General features: G+C 42.0%; 1 protein-coding gene across 1 annotated transcript; it reads left to right on the top strand.

Annotated features, from left to right (window-relative positions):
- Positions 1-261: 261 nt before the first annotated feature.
- Positions 262-1,976, top strand: LOC109465414 (potassium voltage-gated channel protein Shal-like). The gene has a single exon (XM_019762672.1). It carries the CDS (start codon positions 414-416, stop codon positions 1,914-1,916), a length of 1,503 nt encoding a protein of 500 aa, XP_019618231.1. The 5' UTR covers positions 262-413; the 3' UTR covers positions 1,917-1,976.
- Positions 1,977-11,618: the final 9,642 nt, after the last annotated feature.

Genomic DNA, 11,618 nt, shown 5'->3' with positions numbered 1-11,618 from the left:
CGTCTATTCTATTTGAATTACAATATAATAGTACTCTGATTGCAACAGACTAGTCTGAATAGCCAATTACGTATCGCCATATTGTCCATGTGGTAGACAAATGTTCTCATGGTTATTTTTAGTCAAACAGGCACTGAAAACTCATGGCTCGACCTGATAAATACAATTCCCGTATTTTGCATTTACTGCTGGACTGACGACGTTTTAAAAATTCTATCTTGCCTTAGGGGAATGACGGAGGTGGGTCATCATCGTCAAACATGCACCTCCATACTTCATCCACCGACGCTGCAGAGGTTGTTAAAACCAGCGGGACGTCCGCGGCGATAACATGCACCAACTAACGAAAACGACGTCCTGGGGGAAGTAGTAAGTAGAGAGAGAGAAAGAGTGGTATAAAAAGCGGCCCAAACATGTACAACGTCACATACGGCTCCACCGCCATGCCGCGGCCGAGCGAGTTGCCGCTCTCGACGGTAAACCTCCGGCCGAGGTCCTTCTCCCAACCGCGGATAAAACCGTCCAAACGGCTGAATCTAAACGTCGGCGGGACGCACTATGAGGTGTCGAAGAGTCTTGTCGACATGTATCCGGATACTTTGTTGGGAAGTAGGGAGAAGGAATGCTTCTACGACGATGCTAGAAAGGAGTACGTCTTCGACCGCGATCCGGATATATTCCGGCACATCCTAAACTACTACCGGACGGGGACTCTCCACTATCCGGAAAACGAAGGACTTGTCAAGTACGAAGAGGAGTTGTCCTTCTTCGGCCTTGACTGCAGCGATTTGGAGGAGATGCTTGGCCCCTGCTGCCGTGAGGTCTACTTCGACAAGAAAGAAACGCTGATCAAAGTAAACAGTCGGAACGAGGACGAAAACATTTCGGATCAAGACAGAACGCTACGAGAACGCCTGTGGCTGTCCATTGAAAACCCCGGTAGGGACGCGTGTGGAACGTCATTCTTTTACGTCATGCTGTTTTTCATCACGGTATCTATAGCGTCCAACGTATTAGAAACGATCTACTGCAGGGGCGTAGGTAGGGAAGAATGGATGTACTGCGGAGATAGGTATCCGAGATCTTTTTATGTAGTAGAGTCCGCTTGTGCCATACTGTTCACGTTAGAGTATATCATCCGCTTCTACTCAACTCCGGAGCGGTGGATATTCGTCAAAAGCCCCATGAGTATCATAGATATCCTGTCCATACTGCCTTTCTATATTGCTCTCTGTATGCCAAAGGACAGCGAGATGAACGGGGTGTTCGTGACGCTACGAGTCTTTCGCGTGTTTCGGGTCTTCAAGTTGACGAGATCGTCCACCAACTTGCAACTCCTCGGGTACACCCTGAGATCGTGCGTGCGAGACTTGAGTTTCCTGCTCTTCGCGCTCTTCATGACGGTAATAGTGTTCTCCACGGTTATCTTCTACGCTGAAAAAGGAACGCCGGCGAGTCACTTCACATCCATTCCCGCGACGTCGTGGTACATCATCGTGACCATGACCACGCTTGGGTACGGGGACATGGTCGCCCGGACTACCTTCGGGAAAGTTGTCACGGCCTTCTGTTGCCTCAGCTCGGTTGTACTCCTAACTCTCCCCGTAACAGTCATAGTGTCCAACTTCAACAACTTGTACCGACCGGACAGACTCAAGAGCAAATTCACAGCCATCCCGGCGGTAAGGAGGAGGAGCATCACCAAGACGCCGAATGACAGTGACTTGTTCGAATCGCAACACCGGCATCTTCTGGAGTCACTGGATCAGGTCAGAGACAGACGGTTGGGTGGGGTTTCGTTCGTTTATGATCCCAGAAGTGATAACAAAGGCGAGATCGAAACACTTAAGATTCAGTCAGAGAGCGAAAGTGATAGTGACAATTGTGATTATGAATATAAAAGCCTTAAGCGTTAACTTACATCATATATGCATGTTATTTTCTCTTCATATTATTCATATTGAATGGGTATAAAGTTTACATCGCGTATACGACACAAATATTATTGATTGTACGGAATCTATTCGACATGTATTAGTTGTTAGGCCATGTTGATTTGATTATATGGATGACATCCTCCGGGAGCCCCAAAACTGATGCGAGCGTGCGAATAAAAAAAAATATTGCAAAAAAAAAAAGTTTTTTCATTATGAAATCTACTTGGTCATGAGGGTTGAACAAATGGGACAGAATATGGTTTGGCGAATAATCTAATCTTCAAGTTCATTTCCTTACAATTTCGTCTTTTTTTCGTTTGATTTTGGCATTCTACGACATTGGTATAGTTTTTACTTATTTTTTTGTAACTTATGGTATATTTTTGCTCATTTTGCAACTGTTTTGTACCATTTACAGTATGGTTGAAAACTTTTTTTTTTTTGGAAACGGCCGAAAAATCATGCGCGCGCGGATGTCATCCATATAATCAAATCAACATGGCCTTACAGATAATCATATCGACCATGGGACTGCAATGTACTAGTATATTTCTTTTGATGTGGTTATGATTTTAATGATAAACAAGATTTCTTTCGGACATAAATATAGTTTCTAACCAATCTATACTACTCATTGTCCTCTGGCATACATGCAGATTAATTTTAAATTTTAAAAAATATCATTATTCATTCCCGCATGCCTAACTTCATAAACGTAAATTTCATGTTTTCTTGTGAAAGAATAATTCGTTCTGAATAAAGCAATATCAAGGACTAACTTGGGCTGAGTTTTTTAACGGTGTTGCTTATTCAAAGCCAAGTGACCACTTCTAGGCACAGGTAGATGTTTGTTTGTTTGTTTGTTTGTTTGTTTGTTTGTTTGTTTCGCATAACCGGAAAACCGCCTTTAGGCGTAACACGCCAGTTTTTCACATGTACGCACATGCACAAGCTTCGTAAGATCTGACTGTAAGGTTTGAACCATTCACACCGGGAAGATACCCTACTCTTTTCCCAAGGGCACAAGATCGGTGACATGGGCAGGATTCGAACCCGCGACCTCTTGGGTGTTAGCCGAACGCGCCGAACCCCACATGTTACGTCAGATACATGTATATTGTATCAAAATTGTAGGTGAATGTTTATTTTGAAAGATTGAGAATTGTATTCGGAAGGACTTAATATGAAACAGCAGTCTGTACGATGTGACGATGTGAACTAAAGGAGACCCTAGTGGCACACTGAAAAGTTTTTTGAAGAGTTGCTATTTTTGACCGGGAGTTTTCCGTCATTAGAGCCAAGAAGGTCGGCTTAAGATGTTTTGGCGTATTCCTTAGCCGGCAGCTGGGAAAAAGAGATAGTCTCACTTCAAACTCCTACGACTCTTGGTCACGCCAGACGCCTTGGCTTTTAAGTCACGGACATGCAAGACAAGTCGGACGCGATAAGACGTTGGAAGAAACCTTACTTACCTTGTGTTTTGGCGTCAGGCTGGCCTACTGAATGGCATCATGTGTTCAAGTTATACTCTCTTTCCATTTGAGCTAATACCTACCAGAATAACTATGCTGGTTAGTGACTTGAGATCATATTTTTTTATTCCAAAATGTACTCACAAGACGTGGTGACGGCACACTCAAGTTTTTTCAACTTATATTAATGCCGCCACCAACACAGGGGACAATACAATACTCATTTTCACCTGAGCGAAGTGAGGAAAGTCGTGTAAATTAAGTGTCTTTATAAGGCAAATAAAGTCAAGGGTATATGACCTGATTACGACATCAAATAATTTGAAAACATTCTGTAAAAATGCCAGCAGGACAAGGGTCAAGAACACCTTTAAGTAAAGGCCCTGTTTGTTCACTCAAAATAGGAAATACCTTAACGCATGCTTAAGGTATGCGTAAAGATCGAAGTTTTTGCAGTGAAACTTTCAGACCTTCTATGAGCTAGATACAAAGTCATGTGTCTGCTCAGAAGTGGAAATAGAAGTATCATTCATCATTCAGGCATTCCTTTTGCCCAATCTATCAAACTCTTTGAACACTTTTGACAGTCAACGTACAAGTTTGACGGATAGCAACAATTATCTCCTATCAAGGACGTTCTTGCTTCTATCTAACACACCTTACATCAACCTTGACTCATCAACTTGTAGAAAGCTATGTATAGTACCTCCGTTCCACGTACAGACAGTAACTGACTAATTTGTCCAAAGAGAAAAGATAGATTGTGACAGAATAGCCTTACAGTAGATGTTACGATGAGATTAATTGGACACATGTACATTTTGATTGATAGGATGATCAAAAAACAAACCAGCGGGGATTTCAAACTTCCGGAAAGTATTTTTGGTTTTTTTGTGGCCTTCATGTTCAGTATGATTTGGGTATTTGAGAACGTATTGGAATTGTGGAGGGGATTATGTGATGTGATTCAATCCGGTATTAGACCACTTCCTCAATTTCTCCACATGCATGGGTTCTCGTGTTGCTTATGGCTAACAATCCTTTGTTATTTATGTTAAATTTTGATTTAAGTTTACTCCCTCTGTTATATTGATGATTTTACTGCATCTGTGCTGGGCCCCATTGAAAATAAATTTGGCAAAATTGAACTGGGCTACTCAGCTGTCTGAAGATTGAATAAATAAAACAATAAATAAATGGGTCATCTTCAGGGTGACATCTGTAGCTATCACTGAAATGTCAAAATCACCCCCACCCCCCACCATGATACCGAAATAATCAGGACAGACACAGAGGCAAACTCACGAGTCAGCCACTCCATGTGTGTGTGGGTCGCTTTCATGGTAACCTCCCTATTAATTAACTGTCAAAGTCACATCCCACCCACCATGCAACAAAATAGACAGAGGCACAAACACACGAGTGAGCCACCCAAAACAATACTTCCGTACAGTGTGAATCAACAAAAATGTACATGGATACACTCGAGGTCAGTCAGAAAGTCCATATTGGAGACACCTGTGCTGTAATGCACTGTGAACCAGTCAGAATTGTGCTGAGTAAGGTGACAGACTTGGTTGTTTAAAAAGAGTCTCTTTACTCAGTGTCTTACCAACCTGATGATACTATTCACAGACATATTGGAGGTGTGCACAACATCAGTAACCAGATGTTTTATTGTCTATTAGACTCCGATGAGAAATAGTAAAAATTGGCCTAAACCTTTAACTAACCCTAACCCTAACTCTGACTTTGACTTACCGGCCCAGGGAATACGATCCATGGCTTTCAAATTGGCTAAGGGGTGGTGAGATCGCGATAAAAGTAAGACAGCTTACATTTGATAGAAGAAATTTATTCCCTGGAGAATCAAAAGAACTTAATGAAATCTAGCTCTCGTCAGTGTCTGAGGAAACCTGCTAGTTTATAAGCACTAGTTTATGAGCACAAACTAGTCGAGTCGAGTACTCTGCCGCTACGCCACACGACCCCTTCACTTTTACCTACGTACTATCTACATATCATTTGTATTCAACTCTTGCCACCTTCCTCAACAAAGAACGCTGGGAGTGTGGCAAGCTCTTTTGAAGTTTGCTGGTAGGTTGGAACACTAGCCTTAAGGTCCATTACCGCTTTACCTTTGCTGGGTTTTATGAGTATGATTAAAGACTGGAGGTAAGACTGTGTCCCTGGAGCTGTGTTCTCTCTCACTTTCTAAGACTGATGTTGCTTCAAACTTTTCTTCTGAAGTAGACTGCATTGAGGCCATAATGTATAGATAAAACATACTTCAAAAGATAGTTTGAGGAAATTTAAGGGAAACTCAACTGGGTGTATAGTACACCATTCTTCAAGGAATAGCATGGGAGAGCACAGAGTGGCGTCGAATCGCCGAGAGCCAAGGCAAATGGACACGGGATCGAGAGGTCACTGGTCTGATTCTTTGTGACTTTTCTCACTCCGTTCAAGTATAAAATGGGTGGCTGACTTCAGTTGGGGACCACGATAAATGTGATGAAAGGAGAAGGATGGGCTACCCGTTCATTTGAAAATTACGGCCTCCAAACTTAAGGGACCTTTTCTTTTACCTACGTACTATCTAGATATCATTTATATTCAACTCTTGACACCTTCCTCAACAAAGAACGCTGAGAGTGTGGCAAGCTCTTTTGATGTTTTCTTGTAGGTTGCACACTAGCCTTAAGGTCCATTACTGCTTTACCTTGGCTGGGTTTTATGAGTATGATTAAAGGCTGGAGGTATGTTCTTAGACGACTGTGTCCCTGGAGCTGTTTTCTCACTCACTTTCTATAAGACTGATGTTGTTTCAAACATTCCTTCTGAAGTAGACTGCATTGAGGCCATAATGTATAGATAAAACATACTTCAAAAGATAGTTTGGGAAAATTTAAGGGTAACAACTGTGTTCTCGCTCTCTTTCTAAGACTGATGTTGCTTCGAACTTTTTCTTCTGAAGTAGACTACATTGGTTCCATAATGTATAAATAAAATATACTTCAAGAGATAGCTTGGGGAAATTTAAGGGAGACACAACTGGATGTATAGTACAACATTCTTCAAGGGATAGCATGGGAGATCACAGGGCGGCATCGAACCGCCGAGTGCCAAGGCAAATGGACACGGGATCGAGAGGTCACTGGTTTGATTCCTTGCAATCCGGCAAAGGCGCCATGCCCTTGGGAAAGGCACTTAACATGTCTTTCCCTGCCATTTAGGTGTAAAATGGGTACCTGATTTCGGTTGGGGCATTAAAAGGCAGTGGAAGGAGAGGAGAGTAGGGTCGAATGGCGTAGCGGCAGAGTGCTCGACTGGAAACCAAGAGGTCCCGGGTTCGAGTCCTGACATGCCACCGATCTTGTGCCCTTGTGAAAGGCACTTTACACGACTTTCCTCACTTAACTCAAGTGAAAATGAGTATTGTCCTGTCCTGTATTTCTACTCTGTGTTGGTGGCGGCATAAAATAAGTTGATATAACTTGAGTGTGCCATTGCCACGTTTGGTCATGAAATGTTGGAATAAAAAAAGGGCGGTGGAAGGAGAGGAGACAACAACTTACTGCCCCTAAGCCTTAAAAAGGCAATGGGGCTATTTTTACCTACCTTTTACAGCTATCCTTACAGTAAATTTAAACTCAAATACTACCTTGGGGTCTCTGCTGGTAATGTTGTATATGTCCACGGAGTGACTAGTCCTGAAATGCTTTTTTTTTAGTTTTACGTCGACTTGGCCGTCTAAAAATGTTACTGGTTGCCCAAGGCTTTTAGGCTGAACAAAAAATGGAACTTGAAATGTATCTATTTTCACATCAATGTCGTGCGTGAAATATATGGAGTCCACCAACATTTTTTGTTGTTGTGTAACACATCGTAAGTCATCATAACATCATGTCAAAATGTACACAACCATAGCCATCTAATATACAGAGATAGCAGCGCAACTTTACAAAGAAGTGGCTGTATTTCTTGCAGGGACGTGCAAAAGTTAGGCCATGTTGATTTGATTATATGGATGACATCCGCGCGCGCATGAATTTGCGGCCGTTTCTAAAAAAAAGTTTCAACCATACTGTAAATCATACAAAACAGTTGCAAAATAAGCAAATATAAACCGTAAGTTTCAAAAAGAATATTAAAAAACGATACCAATGTCGTAGAATGCCAAAATCAAACTAAAAAAAAAGACGAAAATGTAAAGAAATGAATTTGAAGAGTAGATTATTCGCCATACCACACTCTGTGTCATTTGTTCAACCTTCATGACCAAGTATATTTCATAATGAAAGCAACTTTTTTTTGCAGAACTTTTTTATTCGCACGCTCGCATCAGTTTTGAGGTTCCCGGAAAATGTCATCCATCTAATCAAATCAACATGGCCTTACACACCATCTGAAAAGAGAACAGAAGCACTTCGAGAGTCCAGGTGGACAAAAGGCCATTTTGCCTCCGCGACTCGAAAGAATTCTCGGTAGATCCTAATGACCACTACTCTATCCATCATTCCTACCACCTCACCCGGGGTAACGCCATTCTTTAGAGTTGAAATGCATCGATGCCATTTTGGTAACTTTTATCAGACGGTGACAGTGTTGCGTGGATAAAAAGCTTATCGTTGCGGCGTTGATGTTTTGGGGAGGGGGGATTTCAGCGTGTTGAAAGCTTTCGCTCAGGGGACTTGCGGTGAATACTACGCGGAAATGAAAGGTCATCGGGGCGGGATATGCACGTTTGTCTGTCTGGTATTCACACTGGCTTGTGCGAAGCGCCTTCTCGAGTACGAGTTGAGCCAACCTTCAAAGATATGCATACCAACTTTTTATTCTCTTTTTAAGCACAGAGGGCAGCAGGAAATCCGTCATTGCTACTTGGCAGTGACGCGTAACATGCCCGGTAAGAAGTTCAAAACCTTTGCGATTAGTACTCTTCATGCAGCTTCTACCATGCTAGCGCATCGGCTGAAGAAGCTGGAGCGAGCCAAGTGGATAGAGTCGGTCCTCGAAGGCCACAAAAAGTAAATGTTATGGATGACATCCTTCGCAGACTCCAAATATAATGCGATAGGGCGAAAAAAACAAGGCGGGCAACAAAAAACGAGGTACCTACATTTTCAAATTTTGACATCATAAACCTTGTTAAACAAGAAATAATACCTATATTGTGCTAAGCCTACTGCCAACTATCACAATTACCATTTTTCACTTAAAAATAAACGTTGTCAAGGCAAACGACAAACAATAAATTAGAGCCTTGTCTTGTCTCCTCTCTTCAATATCTTCCATCCACATTCCGGCATTACACCAGACATCTTTGCACACTTTCAACATGTTGACCACTTTCAAAGGATAACAAAATTTCTTTTTTTTTTCAAAATCAGGCGAAAATCAATGCGCGTGCTGATGCTGATGTCATCCATAAAAATTACTTGCTGTGGCCCAAACTCCCCTGGCATGTCATCTGTACAAATTGAAAGAGTAGAAATTGGCCGAATAGACAGAATAGAACTGTAGTCCTTTATTACTCCCACGGCATGTTATCTGTCTATCTACTCTTTCCAGCCGCTTCTTGAAACCTTGTAGACCTCGTCGCGGCCCTTTAGGCGGAATGCAAAAGTACTCAGCCGGCAACATGAAAATTGTATGTAGACACTACCTTTCAAAATGATACTTGAGAGCTAATTCTATAATACAGTATACATGTAAGTTAGTATGCGAGAGAGGTAATACATTTGTCAAAGATGCGTTCGTTCTAGAACACTTGGGACACGGCTAGAAAAACTAATCTTCTTCACTTTTGACAGACGGTTAACTTTCTCTTCACCACTGACATTTAGTCAAAATGTCAAAAATGACGCAGGCTCTTTCGAGTAAACGTTAATACTGACATTTGAAGGAGGGGACAAAAATGATAGCACAATGTTATATGGGACACTACTAGTCTAAGGGCAAGATAAAAAGTTCGTCAAGGGATGAGTTACATTGAACTAGAGAAGTAACATTTGCAAGCCGAAATGCATAATGTTTACCTTCGGACATGGTCTACTCTGTTCGATTACTTAGTACTCAAGCACATTCAAATACATGAACTACTAGTATATGGTGACAGAAGCAGAGCAGACCATGAAATTGCAACATCATGTAACCCAACACCAGTCACCATGGTGACAGACGTCAAAAAATCAGGTCATTGGTCAGGTCAGAGGTCACTGTTTTGAGAAGAAGAAGAGGAAGAAACTGAGCAAAAATAATGTATTCTTTCGGTAAAAATAAGTTTAGGAGCTTCGTAGGCTACTTTATTCGGGATGTTTCATATATAGGAAATGTTTGGTAGCGTCTAGCGGAAGAGTGGACAGGCCGGCAGGCACGAGATCAAAAAGTAAGTGACGGGTTCGATTCCGGGTATTCCGGCCTAGACGCTGTGCCTTCGTGAAAGGCACTTACAGTCTAGATCTGACACATACTCTATAGCTAGAGTACCTAACCACCATGTCTTGTATTGTCCATGTTGAATTGTAAATAACAAAAAAAAGAACCCCCCCCAACCAAAATCCTGGCTACGGGCATGCATTATGATACGATTCGGCTTCTTAATTCAGACGTTTATATTTATGATGTTGTGTCTGTGTGAGTAATGCTGACACCGGTTGACAAATGATGCTGCTGTACCGGTAAGACCCTGGATCCGCCCAAGGGTACTGAAGCTTTGCGAGGATTACAAAATGCTAACATGGTCCATTTCCCCTGAATATCTAACGCTCATGAGTTCACGCATATCAAAAAAAAAACTTCTGGAAATTACCATGGTAACTGATGTTGGAATGGTAACTGGTGTTGCAATTTTATAGCAGGAGGGATTTAGACTCCTGTTACACATATATGAATGTGTTTAAGTAAGAGCAGAGCAGACCTTATGCGAAGGTAAACATCATGCATTTGCTTTGCATATGTTACCTTTCTAGTTTTCGTGTGTTTTTTGTTGGTTTGTTGTTGTGTTGTTGTTTTTTTTTTTGTGAATCTATGGAAATAACCAAGAAGGTTGTATCACGTACTTCAATCGGAACTAGGGCAGAAACTGTTCAGGGTTGGAGTAGAGTTGGAAAACTCACTGTACGGATTTCTATCTTTAAGCACAGCTTAAAGCAGACGTAAAGGTACACGCGGGGACGAAACTGAATCTTTACGCAAGCTTTAATGTGTAACTAAAGAAAGGAATTTGTGTCGTGAACCTACCATCCTCACAATGACAACACGATTCCACAATTCAGTCTTACTGGACAAAGTAAGAATCTTGGACACAGAACCGGACTTCTTTGGGATTAAAGAGGCCATCTACATTAGGGCATTACAACCATCCTTCAACAGAGACGGGGGGCGCCACAGACTTTCTGCAACCTATGACCCACTGCTCACGCAGACACGTGTGTTATCTGCGTGACGTCACGGAAGCGGTGGATTGCTCATTCCTTGACAAAGACTGGAGTTGTACAGTCGAAAATTTGGGTGAGTCCAATTTGTTGTGTTGGAAATTGCAGTTTAAACTTGCTTCATACTGATTCCACAAGATCCCAGCTGAGTGACGTTTTCGAACTCTCTCACCTTTAGAAAGTTGTCGAGACTGACAAACGTCTTAACGACTCTGAAAACTTCTTCTATTCTCTACACTAGACCCGAGTAATAAGCAAAGACAGACGTAGTCACTTTAGATAGCGTTGCGCAACAACTCTGCCCCATTTTGCCTTCAACTTCATTAGTGAAAACAGGTACGTAACACTCTTGGGGGCTCATTAAAAACAAGATGAGGCATTCCATTAAAAAATTGACACAAAAGAAGTGCTCGAAAACACTCTGGAATGCGTCTATGACGCGCAAAGACTTATAATCAATTGCCCGGCTGTTTTATTGGTTTCTGAGGGACAGGGAGCTAGCTCGTCAAAATTATGGCGACGGTGACAAGCTTGTGTTAAGGGATTATAAGTCTCTGTCTCTGGTGATAACGTTACACATTATACAAGTGAGGCGTTCGCCATTTGGCTTTGCTTAATGAGTCACACCCATGGGAGGTAATTAAATCAAAAGGAAATGATTACTTCTAATTGTGCAGATGATTGTATGATCAGTTGGGGATCGATCCGGCTTTCCGTTTGGATGCGTTCTGATGACGGCATCAATGTGGGTGTCACAGTGAAGACAGAAG

This window comes from Branchiostoma belcheri, unplaced genomic scaffold (genome assembly GCF_001625305.1).
Source record: "Branchiostoma belcheri isolate BF01 breed outbred unplaced genomic scaffold, Haploidv18h27 scaffold1, whole genome shotgun sequence".
NCBI classification, from domain to species: Eukaryota; Metazoa; Chordata; class Leptocardii; order Amphioxiformes; family Branchiostomatidae; genus Branchiostoma; species Branchiostoma belcheri.
The sequence above is the reverse complement of the archived record's forward strand: the minus strand, read 5'-3'. Positions and strand labels throughout refer to the sequence as shown.

What these genes read in the sequence shown, in the direction of transcription:
- LOC109465414 (XM_019762672.1), top strand. Translation starts at nt 414, where the DNA reads ATGTACAACGTCACATACGGCTCCACCGCCATGCCGCGGCCGAGCGAG.